This window comes from Sus scrofa, chromosome 9, assembly GCF_000003025.6.
Source record: "Sus scrofa isolate TJ Tabasco breed Duroc chromosome 9, Sscrofa11.1, whole genome shotgun sequence".
Lineage (NCBI taxonomy): Eukaryota > Metazoa > Chordata > Mammalia > Artiodactyla > Suidae > Sus > Sus scrofa.
In genome coordinates, this window is record NC_010451.4 from 22,673,509 (window position 1) to 22,697,704 (window position 24,196).

The 24,196-nt window shown below is 38.2% G+C and overlaps 1 protein-coding gene across 7 annotated transcripts in view; it reads right to left on the reverse strand.

Moving 5' to 3' along the window:
• NOX4 (NADPH oxidase 4) overlaps positions 1–24,196 on the reverse strand; it is a 154,587-nt gene that overhangs the window by 51,404 nt on the left and 78,987 nt on the right. For all 7 annotated transcript variants that reach the window (XM_021062622.1, XM_013979249.2, XM_003129745.5 and 4 more), the window contains exon 12: positions 17,086–17,146. In XM_021062622.1, the coding sequence (XP_020918281.1) occupies positions 17,086–17,146 (61 nt within the window). The remainder of the gene's footprint in view (positions 1–17,085; positions 17,147–24,196) is intronic.

The following is a 24,196-nucleotide window of genomic DNA, read 5'->3' on the forward strand; positions in this document are numbered from 1 at the left end:
GTCAAAGGAATATTAAAAAAAAAAAAAATCTTGTCTTATCCTGGGGGACAAGTCCACACCTGCAACTCAGAAGATGTGAACACAAAGCGCAATATACACAACCAGAGCTAATTCAATGATGATGAACCCTAATAGGAGCTAGCAAGAAAACAAAACTAAAAGTCCCATGCTTGGCATTTATCCTCCACAATACTCCCTGTGAGATCGTCTCAACCCTCCCCCCAGTGAATTTATTATCATTCCTACTTTCTGTGGAATTAAATTATCCTCATGGTAAGATACATTTCTCTAAAAACAATCCCACAGCTTTGCATCATCAATGAGCTGGGAAATGAGAAAATTTCATCAATGCAACATGTTGTAGGTGAGAAAACTGAATACCAGACTGGCTGATGCACCGGCCCAGGGCCCTATGGCTAGCAAAAGGCAAAGAGATCAAAACAAAACAAAACAAAGCAACCCCCTCTCTCCCCCCCAAAAAAACAGAAGCAAAAAACAGCCCCCCCCACCAAAACTCACAGCCCAGTGTTCTTTCCACTACATCATTTTCAAAAGAGAAAATACTCTACTCCCCTTTCTCCCTCCTTCCTCCTTTATTTTCTTCTTACCTAAGGATTACATAATAACAGAAAAATGCAGCAAGTTCATATACAATCTGGTATACCTGCTATTTTCAAAAGTGTAGGGTCTGAGGGTAGGCAATGCAATATTACACAAAGGAAAACTATTTAACAGATCCTTTTATTTTCAGAGCAAGCCTAGTGATAAAAGTCTATTCCTTTTTAATACTTATTACTCTAATTCCTACTTGCTAAACATACTATTTTTTTAAAAAAAGAAGTCAAAAGTAGCTTTTGAAAAAACTGCCTCTAAATACATCAATGCATCAATGTCTACAACTGGCTTTCTTATAAAACATAAATTCTCTCCTGTTGTCACTGAAGCTAAACTACAAAAATTGACAGAGTGAGGAAAAAGAACCAGAGGTTCAAGGAAAGCGAAAGCAAGTAAGGGAGGCATTTTCGGATGAGCACATTATCGCTACTAAGCTTTTCACAATCTGCCTCTTAAGGAAAAATGTTTTCTTTTCATTTGTCACAGCAAATGCACTTTTTTGACAATGTTGGCATTCAACAAAAGAAACACCTCAAAGTGATCAAGCCTCAGCTTGATACTAATTCAGACCCTGCTTTCTGCACAAACTCTCAATACCCCCTGGGTACATATTCAAGAAGGCAAAGGCAATTTTATTCAAGATCCAAAGAAACTGGAGGGTTTTGTTTTTTTTTTTTTTTTTTTTTTTTTATGTTTTTGTGAAGTTCACACCTAATACCCTGGAAAATATATGGTCCTTTGAAACCTACCAAAACCAACCCTGCAAAGGGAGTCTTCTCTGTTTTTAAATACAGGACCTCCTGGTCAAAGAACAAGCCAATGAAATGATGGATTAGGGAAGAGCAACAAGCAAATGCATGAATTTGTTTCCTCCATGAGGTTGTTTCATTGGATAGGTCTGGGTTCCCCCTCACATCTCTGGTTTTCTTCTGCATGTGCATTCCCCACGCCAGGACTGCTTGTCCCCCCTTTAATCAAACCCTGTCCAAGATTTCAGGGCCAACTCAGATTCCCATTCTTTGAAGAGGCCTTCACAAATTATGCCTACCAGTAATAATTTTTACTTTTGTTTCAGCATGGTAAGTTTAGGTACTGGAAGAGAGATTCTTAATCTCTTGTGGATAGAATTAGATTCAATTGTTTGTCTTGGTATTCAATATTCTTTAAAGAAATTGTCTCCTACAGTGAGTTCCTGTTGCAGCTCAGCGGTAACAAAACTGGCTAGTATCCATGAGGACACAGGTTTGATCCCTGGCCTCACTGAGTGGGTTAAAGATCTGGTGTTGCTGTGAGCTGTGGTGCAGTTTGCAGATGTGGCTCAGATCTCATATTACTGTGGCTGTGGTGTAGGCATGCAGCTGCAGCTCCAATTAGACCTCTAGCCTGGGAACTTCATATGCTGCAAGTGTGGCCCTAAAAAGCAAAAAAAGCAAAAAACAAAAAACCGTCTCCTACATATCTGTACAGCCTTATCTCCTAATATTTCTAACTATAAACTCTGAGCTCAGCTGCATTAACATCTATTGTTTGCTAATGACAATATGCCTTTTATGGCAATGTGTTCTTTCTTCCTGCAGTGCCCCTTTCTGCCTAGAAAGCTCCTACTTTAAGCTCCATTTTTCAAATGCAACTCATTATACCTACATAAATTTTCTAATTTCCCATGGCAGAATAAGTTACATTGTCTTAAAGAATTATATATCCTTTAGCATAAAGTGTCAATATTTTGCATCCTCACTAGCAATAGATATTATCTTAATAAAGGCATATTTCTTAATAAAGAAAATCTTTGTTAACTGATAGGTAAAATATATATTATAGTTATTCTAATTAACATCTATTTGACTGTCATGATTTATTCTGTTCACATAGTTTATCCATTTCTTTTTTCAGCTTATTTCTTATTGAACTAAAGGAACTCTTTATATATATAAAGAGTTATGTATATGTATTACTGCATATATAAGTGATTTTTTGGTTGTTGTTTAATTATCTTTTAATTTTGGCACGATTTTAAAAATTTTATGTCATTAAATCTACTTCATTGTCTGTGTGACTTCTTCTACCCTAGGTTGGCCTTTCATATGGAGAGTTTAATTTCTGTATTTTCTTCTGATGCCTCTACAGATTAATTTTTTTATGTTACCGCACTTCACCTATCTAGAACTATTTTTTAGGCGTATGAAGTAAAGATTTAATGTTTTTAATAGTTAAGTGCCAAATGGTTTGAATATTTATAAACTAACACTTTATATTGATCTATGGCACTTCATTTATCATAAGGGATGTATTTTCTTGTAATTAAAGGGTCTATTTCTAGGCTATTTTCCTTTGCTAATACACTTCTTGTCACTTTTACCCTAGTACCACAGCCCTCATACTACTTGAACTTTACAGTAGGTGGTGTGTAAGTTATACAGGCTTTACCATAAGAGGAGCCTGAAATCAAATCTCAACTTAGCAGCTTAATAGCTTCATGTTCCAAGGCATGTTATCTAGGTCTTAGTTTGTAAAGTCCATTTCACTTAATGTTTTAATAGAGTCAGTCTTATTCAAATTTTTCTAGATTTTCTTGTTACTCAGTTTTCTTCAAATAATATTATGTTTGATCTTGAGATCTGATTTTAATGGACATTCTATTAAAGTTATAAATTATTTGGGGAAGAATTAAGAGTTTTAAATATTTTGCCTATAAAGCTAGAAAAACTTCATGTCTCTCTTAAATATTCTATTCTTTAAAAAAAAAGTCTTTAATTTTCTTTATATCACTTGATTCTCAATTCTCATTAAAGTTATATCATTTTTTTCCCCTCTGTGACTTCTTAATGTGGAAAAAATAGCAACCCCAGTGGATGCCTTAGGAAAATTTTTGTTAGAAGTTTAAAGGAGTTCCCTGGTTAACAGTTAAGGATCTAGTACTGTCACAGCAGTGGCTCAGGTCACTGCTATGGCTCAGGTCACTGCCGTGGCACAGGTTCAATCCCTGATCTGGGAACTTCCGTATGCTATGGGTGCTCCCCTCAAAAAAGAAGTTTACATTATAAAGGCCAACTTCTCTAGCTAAATCAACAAGAAAGTACAATATATAATACAGACAACTAAGAATCTCTTTTAAGAGATGATTTGGAAAATGTTTCCTCCTTTTCTGCTCTGTGGCAAAAGAAAAAAATAGGAGTCTTCATTTATGTACATTCATTCCCAGGCCTGAAAAAAAGAACAGAGATAAATTCCCATTTTTATTGGGATTGCATTCTAACGCTGGCTGTCTTTTCCATCATGTTTGCTGCCAACGCTGGACATCTGTGTGGTTGAGTAATACATCTCAACCAGCAAAGACACACTATTCCACACCACCACTGAACAATCCACCACTGCAGCAGCAACAAAAGGTTTTCAGTGATATTGTGAGAGCCTATTGTCAGAGGAATACATCACAAATCAGAAGGAGAAGAAAGAAAGGACAAATCACTTGACTATTCTTGAAGGACAGTCTAACTCTGAAAACATATTTTTTTACTTGCTCCAATCAAAGGCATAACTTTCTTCTAGGTATTGTCACTAGAGACATTGGGATATGCAGAGTTTTCTTGTGGATCTTCTCTCCTTTCCCTTCCTTCCTAATTATGTTGGTAGCTACATCCCAAGACATTTTACTGGTTTCTCAAGACAGTGCCAAAAAATAAGATTTCCTTCTATTTGTAAGCTCTTCATCACATGGCCACAGGCCATTTTAACTTTTCTTCGCTTAACTCTATTATCTATTCTACTACTCAGTCTAGGTACATTTCTTGGGGTTTCCTAGTATTGCATATTCATTATTTTATTGTCATCTCCAAATTTTTTTTAATTTTGATTTCATGGAAGAGTTTACTCTCCCCTTTCTATTTATATCTGTTTATGAAATCCCGCCCTCCTCCTTTGCTAAAGTTCAAAAATCATAATAAAAGCAAGAGCATTTTTATTAGCCTTTTTCCCCTCAGTGTTCTCTTACTTGATGGGCTTCGAATCCACAGAAGATAAGTACGGTCCTTTGGTATGAGCATACTTAATGTCTTAGGTGTGTTCATTTGGATGAAAGTAAAGAGCACTGCATGACTAGAGTTATAATTAGGCTTAAAATTAAAAATTACAATTTGTTTAGGGAACAGGAACTACACTCATTTAGTTTCCTTTATAAAGTACTTAGCAATTACATCAAATGAATGATTACTTAAAAATGTTCCTCAGAATAATGACAATGGCACAGAAATCCTTGTCTTTGGCTTTGAGATTATTTAGTCCATTACCACTAGACTGATTTGGCAAAATAACATATTCCTTCTTGACCACCCACTTCGTGACTGTCATATTTTTGACATTGCTTAAGATATTATGTTACCAAGAAAATTCCTCACTATTCTTATTTTCCTTAATACTAACTATATAGTAAAATCAAGCATAACATAGTAAATAATAGAGAATCCAAACTTAAGAATGAGACAGTTTATAATAAATATCCATGCAGACAAACCACTTCGCTAAAAAAAATCTTTCAGTCCAGAAACTTTATAATTCGATTATTTTCAAAAATAAAAAGCAGCATTTTTTAATTGGACAGAAAACAAAAATTTTGTGCTTTCCTTATCTTTGGGGTTGTAAAATGAGTGAACTGGAATAAAACGTAACGAGGAGTGAATTCCAATCATTTCCTAAGCAGTCTCTCTATTTTCTGTGGCATTATAAGTGAGCTGTCATCTACGAAAAAACAACAGCATAGATTTCATGTTCATAAACTGAGAAACCAAGGGGAAAACAATTTATCCTCTCTCCTGAGAACAGATGGGCATTTAAGCAGTAATACAAATGTCTCATTTCCCTGACAGAAAAGTTTCCTTGAAATTCTGAGACTATGAAATATGGAATTTAACTGCAGTTCATATTTGTGAAATGATTTATTATATCATGATAGCAAATGAGTTATGTTAAATTCCATTAAATTAACTAATTAATTGTCAATGATTTCCACATAGACTCACATGAGGATAGAGTTGTAGTGTTTCATTTCACAAATAACACAGACTTTAGGACATAATATGTTAATCCTCATCCTGTCCACATCTGCCTAGATAGATACACACGCAACTGCATACGCAACTGCTACTCATCTCGCACTGCTCGTAACAGGTCAGATCGGGATAAATCCAATCACTCTCAGAACTCTGAGAGAATTTAGAAATAGGAAGAATTTAGAAATAAGCCTATTTCTTTTTGTATACTGACTCTACTTAGTGGTCTCAGCTTTACTCAGTAATTCTCAGCAATCTGTACCATCCCCAGACCTCTCCCTCGCAGTTTCTCAAAACGATGATTTTTATAATGTTGGCAGTAATCCCCTCTCACAGTTATTGTTCAGCCCTATTTCTTTGGCCACCTTAGCTCATTCCCTCTGCAGAACTTTGTGCTCCTCAGCTTCCTTGACATGATGACAAATCTTTAATTTGGTGACTGCTTCTCACGTGGTCTTTCTCCTTTCCAATCTGTACCCGTCTAAAGCACACATCTGATTTCAGTTCCTGTTTAAAAACCTTTCACTTTTTCACCTTTAGGGGACAAAAAGACCACGCTTCTTAAGAATTCCTGCAAGCGCCTCCATGACATGACCTCTGGATACAACCCCCGCCTGCCTTCCAGCAGCATGACATTTGCCTGACATTCCATGATAATGCATCCCTTTGAGCTATTATGCAAGCTATTTTTCTCTCGGGAACAATCTCCTACTCTAGGCAAGTCTTACTTATCCCTAATACTCGCCTTGGCCTGGAAAGGCTCCCCAGTCTCCCTCCCCATGCATCTGCAGCCTCCATGTCGGTGGACACAGCATTACGTCGTGTCTGAGCCCTGCTCCCCTTGCTTGTGATTTTTCAGTAATGCACAGGATACATCGGCCTGCTCCCCTATGAGATTTCTCGCCCTCCCACCCTCCCTCTCTTCCTTCCTCCCTCCCTCCCTCCTCCCTTCTTCCCTCCCTCCCTTCCTTCCTTCCTCTCTTCACTTACCACATATTTACATTTACTAGGAACAACTGTTTTAATGGGCCCTTGAGTACAATGGTCAGCAAGCAGACATACAGGTTCCTATCACGATAATGCTTATGTATATCGGAGAAAACTTGTTTCACCAACAATCACACTTTGAGCATATAGTTACCTATGGGGATAAGAATAAGTGCTCTCAAGAAAAGAAATATAGGGAGCTCCCACGGTGGTGCAACAGGATCAGCAGTGTCTTGGGAGCACTGGGAGGCGGGGTTCAATGCCTGGCCCGGCACAGTGGGTTAAGGATCCAGTGTCGCAGCTGTGGCTTAGTTTGTGACTGTGGCTCAGATCTGAACCCTGGCCTGGGAGCTTCGTACACTGCCAGGCAGCCAAAGAAGTAGAAAAAGAAAGAAAGAAATACAGTGATGTCAGCATATAAGAAACAACACATAAAACTGTGGTGTTTAGAAGGCTCCTCAGAGGAAGTGGCTCCGGAGCTACGATTTGAAGGTCCCAGGTGCACAGGCAGGGGTGGGAAGGAGTGGTGGAGAGTACTGTGGACATAGGCATCAGGATGTATATAGGGTGGAGGGAGCCAAGGGAAAAAAGTAACAGAAAAGCCAGTGGTGCTGCTGTGCAAAAAAGAAACGCATTGAATCAATATGAGAGGTAGGTCAGGGCCGGAGCAAGGAGGCCCTTCTAGGCCAACTCTAGGCATAAAGCAGTTTTTGCTTATCCTAGGAGCAATGGGAAGCTATTAATGTGTTTGAAGCAAAAGCAGGGATTTAATTTGATTCATGCTTTGAAGTTTCTACGGTTACAGTGCAGAGGATGGATTGGAGGTGACAGCCACAGTGAATTTAATTAGGAGTGGACCAATGCTGCTTAAATATGGCTCCCCAGCTGCTCAAGAGCTAATATGCAGAAGTGGACCTGGCCAGAAAAAATCTCACAATTGTTTCGACTTGTTTCACTTTAAATTTTGGACTACATATCTCCGTAGGCCTCTTGGCACAACTCAAAAGGGCCACCACGCTTCACTCATCAATTTGCTATTTCAAATGATACATGACACCTTCTTCCGTCTCCATAAAATCTAGTGTGATCTCCCCATTCTCCATTCTCGGTGATCATCTTCCTATTTATTCCACCAAGAGGACCGAAGGAATCAGAAGAGAATTCCCATTCCTTGCACTCCAAGTCCACCAGCCAATCTGCGGCCATTCTCTAGAACCATGTCTTCTGTCTTCCTACAGAGCATGAACTGCCCAGATGCCAGGTGTGAGGTCAACTCCTCCACGTGTACACTGGAATCCAGTCCTTCTGGAATCCATTAGGAGACCCTCGTGGACTTTGCTCCTGTAATTAGACTCTCCATCTCTTCAACACCATCGACGTTTCCATCTCTACTTCATTCTTATTATTTGTATTGTTCCCAGATGTACATCAATGCAACAGTTCACATTAAATATGTGTATGTATATATAAATATATAAAAATGCATGTAGATATTTACTGTATGTGTGCTCTAAATGTATATCTGCCTTGTCCCTATATCCTCTCTCTTTAGCCACTTCTCAATTTTTCTTAACTTCATTTTATGTACAAACGCCTCAGAATCTGTCCACTAGCACTTTGGCAAATACTTAACAGCCAGGTTCATAAAAAAGCTTTAATGCCTACTTTATGGTGACTGTCAATTTCTATGGAACAGATACTCAGCTTGTAGATAATTTAAAGCTATCAAACTTCACCGAGTGTAGAGTTGGAAAAGAAGCACTTGAAAACCCAGTGAGCTCATAAGAGCTGGTCCCAACACACTATCGGATTTGTCTATACTTAACCATCTCCAAATCTTCTCTTACTCTTATTATCTCTTGAAATGACCACAGTCAGGCTTCTGTTCCCACCATTCTATCAAAAACACGATTCCTGGAGTTCCTGTCGTGGCGCAGTGGTTAACGAATCCGACTAGGAACCATGAGGTTGCAGGTTCGGTCCCTGCCCTTGCTCAGTGGGTTAACGATCCGGCGTTGCCGTGAGCTGTGGTGTAGGTTGCAGACGCGGCTCGGATCCTGCATTGCTGTGGCTCTGGTGTAGGCCGGTGGCCACGGCTCCGATTGGACCTCTAGCCTGGGAACCTCCATATGCCGCGGGAGCGGCCCAAGAAAGAGCAAAAAGACAAAAAAAAAAAAAAAAAAAAAAAAAAAACCACGATTCCTAAGGTTATTAGCTCAGCCCTTATTCTACTCCACTTTTCAGCAACATTTGTTTCAATGGATCCATTCCTCTGTTTTGAAACTGTGTCCTGTGGTGTCCAGGACACAGGCTTGCCTGATCCCTCTCCCATCTCGGTGGTCCCTCCTGCGTAGTCACCTTTGCTGAGTTCTACTTGTAGAGATGTCTCAGGGCTCAGCCCTCTGTAAGAGTTCTTCTCTCTATAGACACATTCCTTAAATTGGTCACTGTGGATGGGACAGCGCCACCTCCTAGAGGCAGTTTTGAGAGCTTGTGGAGGCAATTTGGTTCTCATCATAATAACAAGTCGTTACGGAGGTTTAGAGAGGAGGGGTCAGAGAGAGCAGCCACTCTGCAATGTTATGGAGAATACTGTGCCACGAGGAACTGTCTGGCTTCTGCATGCTTTTCCAGTGACTGGCTGGACAGCCATGTAGATGAAAAACTCACTTATAATTATAAAAAAGGCAAAATTTTTGCACCATTAAAACATGCACTGCGATTTCTAGGATTGCAACCACCGTGTAAACTGAAATAATATTGTATTCTATTGTGTCTACAACTTAACCAAAATATGCTCTTCATTTTGGAGAAACACATCATAAAAGAACTAGTACTCACAGTATTTGAACTGTATCAGGAGCCTCCTTTTAGAACTGGTCATATTCACGATCACTCTCTACGTGGGTACAAGTCACCTAGTTATGACTTCGAGTATAATCATGCTTGAAATTTTAAATACTAAATGTAAATGCTGAACTTAAATACGGAATGTAATTTACTATAAATTATCCACATAGCTCCCTTATACTAAGGTTGGGACATTATACTGATTTTTTTATAAATTATTTTGTGTATGAAGTACCTGTAAATTACATTTTAAAAATGTAAAGTGGGCATATAAAAATGTCATAAAACAAGGTGTTGGACCTCACACAATTGAGAATTATTGCCCTAGGTGATCCCATCTGCTTCAAGGCTTTAAATCCATGACGACAGTGATTCCCAAATTCAGATTATAGCCTAGACCTCTCCTTGACCTCTGGACTCACATATGCAAAGGCCTATTCAATATGACTTCCTGGAAGTTAAAGAGGCATCTCAAATTTAAAATGTAAAAAACTTGAGAGTTCCTGTCGTGGCATAGCAGAAATGAATCTGACTAGGAACCATGAGGCTGTGGGTTCGATCCCTGGTTTCCCTCAGTGGGTTAAGGATCTGGCATTGCCGTGAGCTGTGGTGTAGGTCACAGATGTGGCTCAGATCTGGCGTTGCTGTGGCTCTGGCGTAGGCCAGCAGCAACAGCTCCGACTGGACCCCTAGCCTGGGAACCTCCACATGCCATGTATACGGCCCTCAAAAGACGAAAGACAAAAAAAAAAAGAAAGTGCAAAACTGGTAGTTCCCATTTTGGCTCAGCGGGTTAAGGACTGGATGTAGTCTCCATAAGGATGCAGGTTCAATCCCAATTCAACCCTTGGCTTGGGAACTCCCATATGACACAGGTGCAGCGTAAAAGGGAAAAAAAAAAGTTTTTAAAATAAAAACATAAAATAAGATGTACAAAACTGAACTGTGAATGTCTACTCTGCTCCCCCAATATGACACAGTGTTCTTTATCTTATCTATAAGTGGCAATGCTGTCCATTTATTTATTAAACTAAAAACCTTGGAATTACCTTTGATTCCTAGTATTTTTACACCCCACCTCCAATGCATCCACAAAACTTGTCAGATACACCTTCAAAATGCATCCACTTCTCAAGACCCGGTTACTATCACCCTATGCATAACCAGTATTTTCTCTTGTCCAAACATCAGCAAGCACTTCTCTCTGAACTCATCCTTAATTTCCATTCTTGCCCACCTCCACATTCTCTACATTGCCGCTGGAGTTACTATTTTGAAATATGAATCATAGCTTAATCGAAGTTCTCCTATCGTTCTCCATAACATTTAGAATAAAACTGAAGTCTGCAAATGCCTGTCACATCTGGTCCATGGGTATTTGTCAGACTTTATTCCCTGTAACGGTCCCACGTACTCAGTCCTAACAATACTGTGCACTTTTCACTGGTCCATTTGACTGCTTCAGGGTTTCTACACTTCCTCTTATCTGTCCCATCTGTCAATCCTCTCAGTAATTCTGTGCTCCATTCAGAGAGGATGTGCTGACCTTCTTTAATAATCTGTGTCCAGGAGTTCCCGTCGTGGCGCAGTGGTTAACGAATCCGACTAGGAACCATGAGGTTGCGGGTTCGATCCCTGCCCTTGCTCAGTGGGTTAAGGGTCCGGCGTTGCCGTGAGCTGTGGTGTAGGTTGCAGAAGCGGCTCGGATCCCGCGTTGCTGTGGCTCTGGCGTAGGCTGGTGGCTACAGCTCCGATTAGACCCCTAGCCTGGGAACCTCCATATGCCGCGGGAGCGGCCCAAGAAATAGCAACAACAACAACAACAACAAAAAGACAAAAGACAAAAAAAAAAAAAAAGAACTGGGAAGTCATATCCAAGATAGGGGAGAAACTCAAAGAGGTGCTGGAAGCTACTATATCCGTAAGAGCTGGTGGGACACAGGATGCAGGTGAGGCTACTAGAACCCATGAACCGGGGCCATAAAGCAGGAGAGAGAACTACTACCAAGGTCTCAAAATGAGGATTCATCTCCCCCTCCACCAAAAATGTTTGACCTGTTTTCTTTTTTCTTTTTCACGAGTTTTCTACAATGCTCAGGAGAATCATCTTTTTCTCCATCTCCCTAAATTGTCTTAAAAAAAATAACCTTGGCCTGCCAAACACTAGGTCATCTGCATGACAACCAATAATTCAGATGTAGACTTCAAAATCATGCCTTTTATCTCAATCAGACTGAAATCCAAGTCCTTCTATAGCCGACAGAGTCTGATCTCCCCACTCCTCTCTCTGATCTCGTTTCCCAGTACTATCCCCCTCACCGTCCGGATTCCAGCCCCACAGGCCCCTTGCAGTTCCCTGAATATACAAAATTATTCCCACCTCAGGGACTTTGCTCTTAGTGTTTCCTTTGCCTAGACACACTTCTTGAAATCCACCTGACTTATTTCCTCATCTACTTAACATGTCTATTCAGAAAATCCATAACTAGGAGTTCCCGTCGTGGCCCAGTGGGTAACAAATCCGACTAGGAACCATGAGGTTGCATGTTCGATCCCTGGCCTCGCTCAGTGGGTTAAGGATCCAGTGTTGCGGGGAGCTGTGGTGTAGGTCGCAGACGTGGCTCGGATCCTAGGTTGCTGTGGCTCTGGCGTAGGCCGGGGGCTACAGCTCCGATTAGACCCCTAGCCTGGGAACCTCCATGTGCCGAGGGAGCAGCCCTAGAAAAGGCAAAAAGACAAAAAAAAAAAAGAAAAGGAAAGAAAATCCATAACTAAACACTCTAAGATAGCACTGCCACCCTCCATCTGTCTTACTCCATTCCCTTGCTTTATTTTTCTTGATAGCTCTTACCACTATCTAACACACTATGTGCCGCCTCTTGAAGATCCCTACTGACTAGAACACAGTCTCTGTGAGAGCGGGGACCTTGTCTGTTTTGATCAAAGCTGTATCTCTAGAAACCAGTGTGGTCGGTGTCTGGCACAGAGTAAGTGCTTAACAAATACTTGATTCTTAGTCAAAATTACAATTGTTTAAATGTTATCTTCCTCAAACGACTGTTATAATTTGCTAGTCCTAGAAGCAAGAGTATTTCTAGTCACTATAGATCTCTTCTTTTGCCATGTCCTTCAACAGGAGTGTTTTTATTGGTTTGCTTTTTTGTAACAACCAAAAGCCATTCACAGATATGTCGAGTGCAGTGTGGATGTCATAATTGTTCCAAAACACATCATTAGAAAATAATAACATTATAATTTAGAGAAGTCATAATCCAACTTAGAAAAAGCTCCCCAAAATGAAAAAAATACTTAAAATACCAAAGCTCTAAGGTTACTTGTAGCGTGAATATCAATATATTATTTTATCAAGGGAAATCCATGATGTTATACGGTCTATTTTCCCACCTTCAATCCTTAAGTGTTACGTATTTATATGTATATATTTTTGGCCACACCCATGGCATGTAAAAGTTTCTGGGCCAGGAACTAAACTTAAGCCACAGCTGTAACCAGAGCCACAGCAGTGGCAATACTGGATCTTTAACCCTCTGAGCCACGAGGGAACTCCCACTTTTTTTTAGGTTAACCATAATCTTTGATTGTTGCAAAATTTATCAATGTACAATATGGGAACTGAATCATGCTTCAAGGAAAAGTATCATGTGACGCATGCAGAGAGAGCTCTTTTTGCGTGTTTATCCAATCGTCATTAATCCACTAATAATTGAATGAAAAAATGATAAGATTTTTGGACTAATTACATATGTATATTAGGTATATAATATTTTGCAATAAAACTCAAATCTCTCTAGAGTAAGTTGCTATTTAGATCATTAAAATAACCAACAGGCATAACGGGTGTAACTCTGAGACATTATTCAATAGTAGTGATAGCTAATGAAGAAAGTAACAAGACATTTTGAATAGTTAGAATGATAATCAAGCCAACTGGCAATCAAAATATGACGACATATTTTAAGTCAGAAAGTATGACTCATTCTAGAAATGCAACAAAATATTAATTTAATTCAAAGAGAAATCTGCTCGGATAATTCGCTATACCCCTCTACCATAATTTTTTAAAGGAAATATCTGTATCATGTTTAAGAATTTTGAAGAGCCTTCTATACTTAATGAGTCTTTCACACACTTAGGAGATGCAACTAGAGGTCTGGTTAAAATAAAAAGCTAGACAACAAATATGTAATTTGATTCCTCCTTGTCCTATATTATATGTAACTGCTTCATTTGCTTCTGGGGCACTCTACAGTTGAGTGTAGCTGACTAACCTTGTATTAAACCTATGAAATGGTCTTAAACTTGTTCTTTAGACCTGTGCAGGAGAATATATTTCAGGGGAGAAAAAGTACTTGTAAAATATTTCTATGTCACTTTAGAGAACTAAACCTCTGATACTCAACTTCTTTGGGATTTTTATACCTATTGCTCTTCCTACTGAGTAACACCTAATAATCAATTCTTTTAGAATAAAAAATCAATAATTTTTGATATCAACAATGGTATTCCCATTTTTCCTTTCATAATTATAATTCCATTCTTTTTTAAAGACAGCTAAAACTTCTTTTAAGCTGAAGTGCCAAGTAGCAGTAGAATTATTTAGTGGTTCTTTTCATGAATACTTGACATATTTTCCAAAGTCAACAAATACTTAAAGTCAACAACCAAGTAAGTCTATTAATTGAAAAGCATCTAACTGGAACTGAACTCTCTGAATAGAATGGTCTTGTTTCTCCCTCAATGACACAGGAGAATAAAATTAAAATGGTTAGGTATTCCCACTACAGGAGATTAAAATAAATGATGAGATAAAAATATATTTTAATAAGCTAATGACAATAGACAATAATTTTATGAAGAAACTCAGTAACAATAACTAGTAATAAGGCATGATGAAGTTTCTGCTTATCCTGATGAATTAAATTATGACTTCATTGTGCTATTTCCCTTCAGATATAGAATTCTATCAATTACCATCCATTACTGAAGCTAATTTTTACTATATTGAGATGCACACCAGAGAAAAACTTCACTCATTCTTTGTCAAACAGTGCAAAACAATTTAGATTACATCAGCTAGTACTGGGCTTATCATGAGAATTATTTCCACACCACACCAGTATTTTTCTAACAATGGACTATTATGGTCTCTTTTGAATGCTATCAAATGAATAAAATGTGGATTAAGCCTGAGTTTTCATAATTCCAAACAGGTCATTACTGCTCAAAGATTTTTGGATTAATTTCATTGTTTGGCCATTTAATCCTACAGTGCATATTTTCTCCATTTTCTTCAATTCTCCAATTCCAAGCTGAATGTCCTTTCTACAAAGAATTTTATACACATTATTATTTTTTAACTGTATAATATAAGCTCCTCCAACTGTCCTTCCTAAAATATCCCTTTCCTATTCCATAATAACTTGTCCTTTCCTGAATTTTACAGAAATCAGTTCCTCCCTTCCAGTACTAATTTCTTAAGCTGGGCTTGAAAATACATTCCTTCTAGTCCCCAGTTTCCAACCTCACTCCTCCTCTGGTTCCTTCTCCTCCGCCAATAAGTCTTCCCTTCAGCCTAAGCCAGTCAATGAGCAAGTTATCTCTACCATTTTCATTATGATGCTCCAAAGCCTTCAAAGGTTCCCAACATCTCTAAGTTGTTCTAATATCTTGTCAAGGCACTCAAGATTTTCACCACAGCAACCTTAAATGGTTTTTCCATGCTTCTCCCCAGAACAACATCTTAGCTTTTGCTAGTCTGGTTGACTCACCCTTCTCAAGTATGGTTTAATCATTACCTTCCCTAAATTTTTTTTTTTTTTGTCTTTTTGCTATTTCTTTGGGCCGCTCCAGCGGCATATGGAGGTTCCCAGGCTAGGGGTCGAATCGGAGCTGTAGCCACCGGCCTACGCCAGAGCCACAGCAACTCGGGATCCGAGCCGCGTCTGCAACCTACACCACAGCTCACGGCAACGCCGGATCGTTAACCCACTGAGCAAGGGCAGGGACCGAACCTGCAACCTCATGGTTCCTAGTCGGATTCGTTAACCACTGCGCCACGAAGGGAACTCCACCTTCCCTAAATTTTGACAGTGTTGTGGATTTCGCTTAAATGACCTTCTTCTTCATCTGCCTGATTTTCAAGGTTCAGGTCAAATTCTGTCTTTCCCTGTGAGGCTTCTCTTATGGCCCTAGGTTACACTGAATCTGCCTTTTTCTGACTCCCTATAGTTTTCACAAATCAACTCTTAGTTTAACAGTCCATTAAAAATTATTTTTAATGTACAACTGCATCCTTTCCTTTGAGTAACCAACATAAACAACCAGCCAACAAGTTAACATTTACTTAGCACTCACTTGTCAGTCACTCTGTTGGGCCTAGGGAATATAAGAAAGAATAATGTTTATTTTATGTACTCAGAACTCTTAATAGAATGCATCTCTCAGATAATAAAAATATTTATTGAATAAATGAGTAAAATATCACCAATAGACCTGCTATTATAAATGACCACTATTCAAAATATTGTAGGAGTTCCCGTCGTGGCGCAGTGGTTAACGAATCCGACTAGGAACCATGAGGTTGCGGGTTCGGTCCCTGCCCTTGCTCAGTGGGTTAACGATCCGGCGTTGCCGTGAGCTGTGGTGTAGGTTGCAGACGCAGCTCAGATCCCACCTTGCTATGGCTCTGGCATAGGCCGGTGGCTACAGCTCCGATTCAACCCCTAGCCTGGGAACCTCCATATGCCGCGGGAGCGGCCCAAGAAATAGCAACAACAACAACAACAAAAGACAAAAAAAAAGACAAAAGACAAAAAAAAAAAAATATATTGTAGAGTTGGTATATATATATATAGATAATACCACAAAAAGGTCATGTAAGAACTGGAAGATTCTTGTGATTTCAATTCCAAGTGTTGATTATTTTGAAAATAAAACCAACCACTAATTTCAAAATTACGTTTCTTTAAAAAAAAAAAACATCTCCGTGTTCCCACTATTGCCAGTACATCTGAAAAGCAGGTAGAAATCTACGATTTACAACAAGTGAGTAATACATTACTAACAATTACTCTTTTTTTTTTTTTTTTTGTCTTTTTGCTATTTCTTGGGCCGCTCCTACGGCATATGGAGGTTCCCAGGCTAGGGGTCTAATCGGAGCTGTAGCCGCCGGCCTACGCCAGAGCCACAGCAATGCGGGATCCGAGCCGCGTCTGTGACCTACACCACAGCTCCTGGCAATGCCGGATCCTTAACCCACTGAGCAAGGGCAGGGACCGAACCCGCAACCTCATGGTTCCTAGTTGGATTCGTTAACCACTGCGCCACGATGGGAACTCCCTAACAATTACTCTTATCCAAGGTTTTCAAACTCCAAAAACACATCTTATAAGATGAAAAGCACATGAATGTCAAAACTATACAAGCAAAGAAGAAAAACAAAATGACTTTTTGAGAACACATACACATTTCTACACATGCCAGTAGTTTCACTACTCAAACACATTCAAATTATTGTATGATCCATTATTTTCAAAGCATGCATCTTAAAACTCTCTGTTCTACATACCTGTCCAGTCTCCTACTATTTTAAGGTGGACCCCAAATGTTGCTTTGGTTTCAGTAGGACACTGAAAAAGAATAAAAAAATATTAGATTCAATTCTGAATAATAATTATGTATTACTGGAGTGTGGTTTAGTTACTACTTTTATTCTCATAGCAAATCTCCAAAATCAATAGCAAATAGAAAGGAATGAACTAAAAAAATCTATACTGATGCTCATTAAAAGGAGAAAAAAAGCGATGCTAACCAGTCAGTAAGACAGTACACATATACATGGTTTTCTCTAAAAACCTATATGTATTTATATAAAACAAAAAATGTACATAGTCTAAAACTGCCAGCATATTAAAGCTAACCACAAATCTTTTTAAAGTATCTTTTGAGTTAAAATATTTAGGAGGACACAGCTTTTAACCACAAAGGAAGAAATGGAGACTAATGATTTTAGTGCCTTTTTCTCTGCAGATATTGTTATACTCTTCACATCCTAATAAATTTTAGAGAAATGAAAAAAAAAATCAATGTGACCTGAATTTCCTGTATCCAATGAAGAAACTCCTACAAAAAGAGCTTGATTTCATTCCCTCACTTAATTCTCAGCAGAAATCTGGAGTAAAGTGGTGAAGCTACCTGGGGAGAGGAGTAAGTTGTGGTACTAGAGGTAAGAAACCGTGTCTGTGGTCCCAATATAGAAAAAGCCACATAGTACAAATGAGAATAATTTTTTATTTCACAATAATATGGAATCTCTTTTTATTTTACAGAATCTCAATCCCTCTCTACAATTCCAAAATTCTCGAAAATGAGTTTTTTCATAACCCATTTGGTGGTACTACCTGACTTGAATCGATGGAATGGTAATAAGGGGAGGCAGATACTTCTGCATAAAAGTTTAGACAGAAGTATTTTCTTACAGAAATATCCATTTGTTTAAGAATGCTGCCTCATATCTTGCTAGAGATTTTATGGAATACATTAAATGTGCATACCTTTTAAAAATCCTTGAAATTCTCAATTCTGAAAATACATCTAACATACGGGTTATGGGTAAGGAATCATGTGCACGTGACTGCCCAGTGTTCACTGAAGACCAAGTACCAAAGGCAGTGGCTAAGTGCCTCGTTTCTAAAAGTTCGCAATGACCTTGGAGAGTTGTATTTTGGGGTTAAGGAAATTGAGTAACTGAGACTTAACTATATATAAACTTGTCCAAGATCAAACCACCAGCAAAAAGACAAGACAGAGTTTGGATACAGGTCTGTCTGACATTCTTAACCGTCTCCACTAAAGTAAAGACATGGAAAAGGGATAAGGATTGTATGAAAAATCAAATGGAGTAGGGAAAAAAAAAAGGATTTATTGATGCTGAGAAGAGTCAATCTACAACAATATGAATTAAGAGGAAATATGGGCTGAAGGTGAAGCACAGATTAAAGAAAACAGCAATGGCCCTGAAGGCCCTGTGATAAAGAATGGATGCCATAAAGAAAGCGAAAGATCCTCAGACTCACTGTGTTGACCAATTAATATAGGTTAAATAAGGATGCTCTAAGGAAAAGAAATAAAGGAAGGTGAAGACACCACGGACATCTGTAAACAACTCTTCCAAAGAGAGCTTGGAAATCAATGAAAACCCTAAATTAAAAGTTAGGTATTAATCATTTATTCATGACAAATCCCAAACTAAAAAGCACATATTCAGGCTTGAGAATTATTGTAACATGGACTTTCCAAACTACTATTCCACAATTAATGTTTCTAATAGGAGTATTACTACTAAGAGCAGTTTAAAATATGAAAATAAAGCAAATACACTATAAAATTATATTATTTAAACATTATTTATATCATTAAAATATTATTTTCTTTATAATCGTGACTCAGTTAATTATTTATTTACAGTCTAGTTTTTAATAACTTGAGGATCAGTTTTTATCATTAGTGAATCTCCAAATAAGATGAGGTGATCAGTAAAAACCACCCTTCGCTTTCACTTCATGCTGCTTAAGGTTGACCAGAGCCTTCATGCAGTCAACACTGTAGCTCCAGAAAGCAAGAATCCCAACAGAGTTCTAAGCCAGGAGTCTGACTCGCCACAGTCTCTTGATGTCTCCCTTACTGTAACCTAAATCTTAGGTTATGAAAAGAAGATCTAAGCCAAGACGACAGAATACGGAACAAGGTGTTAGTCTTCGTATGTTTGAGTGTGCATTCGGCTTGATTTAATCTTATAATGTATTCTAAAGGAAAATGTATATTTTGCCAGATATTCATATCTCTTTTTTTTTTTTCAGTGCAGACATTGTAAAAGATAATCACATATGATGTTTAACATTCTCTCAGGTGTTATGGGAACCTATAAACCTCCCTCTTCTAAGCACTAGCCAAGTGTATCAGGACAGCTTTTAAAGCTGATCTGGTTGTGAACAGACAAAACACAGTGTTGTTTCTCTCAAACTCTTGGGAATGCTGTCTTTATAAATTATCAGTATTTGTTCAAACGAGCTGGGAATTAAGAAGACAGATTTTAACAGAGCCTTTACCCAATCAGCCGCAAATTGGAGAAGGGCCTGCACCGAATAACACAGAGAATGGCTTCAGCATGTGTGGTTTGAAACATGGACTGAAAATCTTAGGAACGGAATTTAGTAGCTTTGCACAAATAATGTTCAGATTCACTAATGTTTAAAGCACAGTGTAGTGATTATTTAATGTTGTTTCACTATCTTTTAAAAAGTGTTTATATGTACATTTCATTTGGTTACAAGAGTAAAATTTACTCTGTTTTTAAAAAATAAATAAAAGTGTTTAGAAAACTTCTCAAAGGGAAGAAATAATAAAATATTCATATCTATGGCTATCTTGTTCCTCTTAGAATATTAATAAAAATATGCTAAGTTTTCAATTAAAAACGTTGCAGGGTGATATGTGTAGCTAAGTTCACGTTAAAACAAAAACAGATAATAGTGTTTTTCTCTATACATAGAAATACATTGTTGAAGAGAATATTATAATACACTGTTAAGAATATTAATTTCTAGGGAGTAAAATGGAAGGCAGAAAATAACTCATTTTATACACATCTTTTTTTTAAATGTATTCCTAGGCTTTTTAATGTTATTACTTTAAATGTTTAATTTGAAATATAAACATTAAAACATTGTTGAGTCTTATTTTAGTCTCTCTAAGTTTCCTAGATGAAGAGAATGGAATTTGGCTAATGTTGACGTTAACATAAATATCAAAATATTAGCCATCTAGTTTAAAGAGAAGAAAATAAAGTGACAGAATTTACAACAGACCTGGAGGAATGTGTACTTTGATATCCTGGAGAAAAACAACCTTTTCCTGCAAATTATTTGTTCAAAATGGCATTGGGTTTTTAATGTGCTCAAATGACTAATGACTTTATAATAGTTCCACAGAAATATAAACAGGTATTACATAATCATCTTACATTTGAGAACAAAATGTAAAAGTGATGTCACTGCACAAGGATTTATTCAACGTGGAAAATAAATTTAAAAGCCACAATGTGTTTGTTTTTAGATCAAGAGCTTTGCAGGAATGAAAACAATTCTAAAATGGATGTTACTATACTAAATATTACTTTTAAAAAATATATTACATTTTCAATGTAACAAATTTGTTAAACCTAAGAAAACGACCCCAGAATACGATGTTCTTTAATCTTTATTATCAGGCCTTTCTTTTTAACCCTCTTTTCCGAAGCTCTAGTTTCACATTTTCTATGCCTGCTAGACTATTTCCACCTGAAATTCACTCTAAATGTAATCTCTCTAAAATTGCTGTTACCTTATTTCCCAAATTATCTTTTCTTGATCCCCCTAGGTCTAGACATAGAACCTACATCCTACCAGAACAAAGAATCAGAACTCAGAATAATAACAAGTATTTATTTCTTCCTGCCAGCATTCAATCAATTTTCAAGCCCTTTCAAATAATATTACCGACGAAAATGTCTGATCACAGCAATCTTCTACTGATTAACCTTTTGTGTCCTCCCATGGAAAAACAGGCACATTCTTTCTTTCCTACAGCCTATGACCAATCATATTTGTCCCAAATTTTTTCCAATTTTATATTCCATTGTCCCTCTTTGGTTCTCTCTAATCCAACTAATGCAACATGGATCAACTAGTACATTTTCTTGTCTCTTCATTTCCCCACTTACTAGTCTACTCGTGTTGAATGACAATTCCTCTTTCTCATATTGAACACTAGGAATTCTTTAAATGCCACTACTTTCATGAAGAAATTCTGATTTCCCCTGTTACAAAAATTCTTTAAACGCCACCACTTTCATGAAGAAATTCTCATTTCCCGTTACAAAAATTCCTCACTTCCCTGAAACTCCAAATTACTTGCCTTTTATGCCATTCATTACGGTCTAACTCTTAAATTTTGCGTAATTTTTTCCTGTATTAATATGCTGTAAGTGCCTTGAGATCCAGTACTATTTCTAACTATTTCTATCATACATCCCTTAACAGGTGTGGACCCGAATATCAGATAATAAGATACTAAAGAACTAACCTGAGAATGAATAGAACTTCAACAATGGGCAATTTTTCTACCGTTCATTCAAACATTCAACAAATATGTAGCGAGTATTAAAAAGTTTCACAGACTATACTAGGAGCTCATGGAATTTCATAAATGAGGACTGTTCTAAAGGTAAGAGAGGAAATAATGAGCCAGGAGCATAAAATCCATCACAATTAATGCAACATCATGACTCTAAACATTTCAAAAAATATCACATTCCAACACTGACTTGTTTACTTGAAGGAAAAAAATTAGTGTTTATTTGCATATTTGCATGAGAAATATGCTATGTATTAAGCAGCAAGATCCTGGAAAAGTATGGAAATGAGATTTTTGCTACTTCAATGACATGTGTGCATTTATCACAATTCTCTCAAAAAAGCAAAACACTAGAATATCCATTTAGGAATATAAAGTACAGACGGCAATATCAACGCTAACAGGGAATGACAACAACAATGGAGAGGTGTCAACACCTTTCAAAAGATGAACTGTGATTTGGGAGCTGACTGAAAAAAATAACCAAAGCTGAAATCCCACAACCTTCAAAAAAGGGGATCACCTTGACAGGCAAACCCATCTTTCCCACAGGACATTGGAAAAACTCAGGTCTTGGCGATAACAGAAGAAAGCTGGGGTTGGGCTTACAATTTTAAAAAAAGAATGGGGTTCTCCTGTAGCACACTGGGTAAAAGATCTGTTACTGTCACTGCAGAGGGCTGGGTCACCGCTGTGGTGTGGGTTGGATCCCTGGCCCAAGAACTTCCACATGCTGTAGGTGTGGCCAAAAAAAATAATTTACAAAAGGAAGAATTGTGCCCATGTCAGTATATGGGACAAGCTGACCCCTGGATTCACCTCACCCCAAGCACAAGCCAGGCAACTACACCCCTACAAACCCAAAGACAAGAAGGATAAGAAGAGATGGGACAGAAAGGGCTCAAGATGCAGGAATAAACTATACCACGGAAAGTAGGGCTGAGATGTTATTCATTTGCTCAGCAAATATTTAACGAAAACAGACTAAGTGCCACCACACATTCACATATCCGAAACTGAGCTCTACCAATTCTCATCAGAACCTGCTCTCCCCGCAGCACCTCCTCCCCCATTAATACAGCACCAGTTGCTCAGACCAAGAAAACCACAACTTGACTGTTGTATTTCTTTCGCATCATATACCCAGTCTACCAAAAAACCCTGCTAACTTTAACTTGCAAATGTATTAATAACCTGACACTTCTCACTAGCTCCACTGTCACAACCCTGGTCCAATCACCATCACACTCCAACTGGATGACCACAACAGCCTCCTAATTGGTCTCTCTGCTTCTACTTCTTCTTCTCTTCATCTAATTGTAACACAGCATCCAGAGTGACTCTCTTAAAAAGCCAGATCATTCCCTTCTTCTACCCAAAGTCCTCCCGTGGCTCCTTCCTCATTCAAAGTAAAAACCAAAGCCCTTGCAATGTCATATGAAACCTACACAATCTGACTCCCCAGGACTTCTCTGAGATTATCTCCTACCCCCTTCCTTTTCCTCGGTGTATTCCTGACACACTCACTTCTGACCTCCCCTTTTCACACACACACACACACACACACACACACACACACACACACACAGATACAAGTCAGGAGGTATCAAGTATAACTCAAGGTGAAAACTGCCTGATTTCTGAACAGAAAAATAACATGATCTGATTTTCATTTTCAAATAACCACCTTGGCTGCTTATTAAGATTAAACAATAGGTGAGAATAAGGGCAGGGCAGACAGATGGAGATCAGATAGGAGGCCATCCAGCTGGTAGTAGATTCCACACCATCAGGGGTGGCAGCTGTGGAAATGGTGGACATATTTTGAAGGTTGAGCCAAGAAAATTTGGGAGTGGATTGTTGACTGGGTATATTTTTTAAATGATGAAAGTCAAGAATGATGTCCAGATTTTCAGCCCTAGCAACCTGGACAACTGAGTTGGCATTAAACAAACTGGAAGAAGATGGTGGGTAGAAGAGGCTGGAAGACTGAAGACTAGTTCAATTTTAGACGTGTTAATTTAAGATGTCCATTAGACATCCAAGTGGAAGTTTCTGGTAAACAACTGGATATAGACAATTGGAATTTCAGAGCTGGGGCCTGGGCTGGAAATAGAAATTTGGTAGATGATAACATACAGATAAATCAATTAAGACTGGATAAGATCACAACAGAAATGAATTCAGGGGAGAGGAAAAGGAGTTCAAGGAGTGGACACTGGACTGTTCTGATCTTTAGATGTCAGGGTATGACAAGGAACTGCAAACAAGACCAGAAAGTACTCAGAAACCTATAAGAAAAACAAGGTGAGTGGAGATCCTGGAAGCAAAATGAAAGCAATATGTCAATAAAGCAAGTGATTGGCTGTGCAAAATGGTGCTGAGAGGTCAATGCTTTTGAGGACTAATAAATAACCTTGGACTTAGCAATAACATGGTCATTGTTGACCTCAGAAATGTTTGAGTGGTATAGGCAGAAGGTGGTGGATTTTAGAGAGAATAAGAGG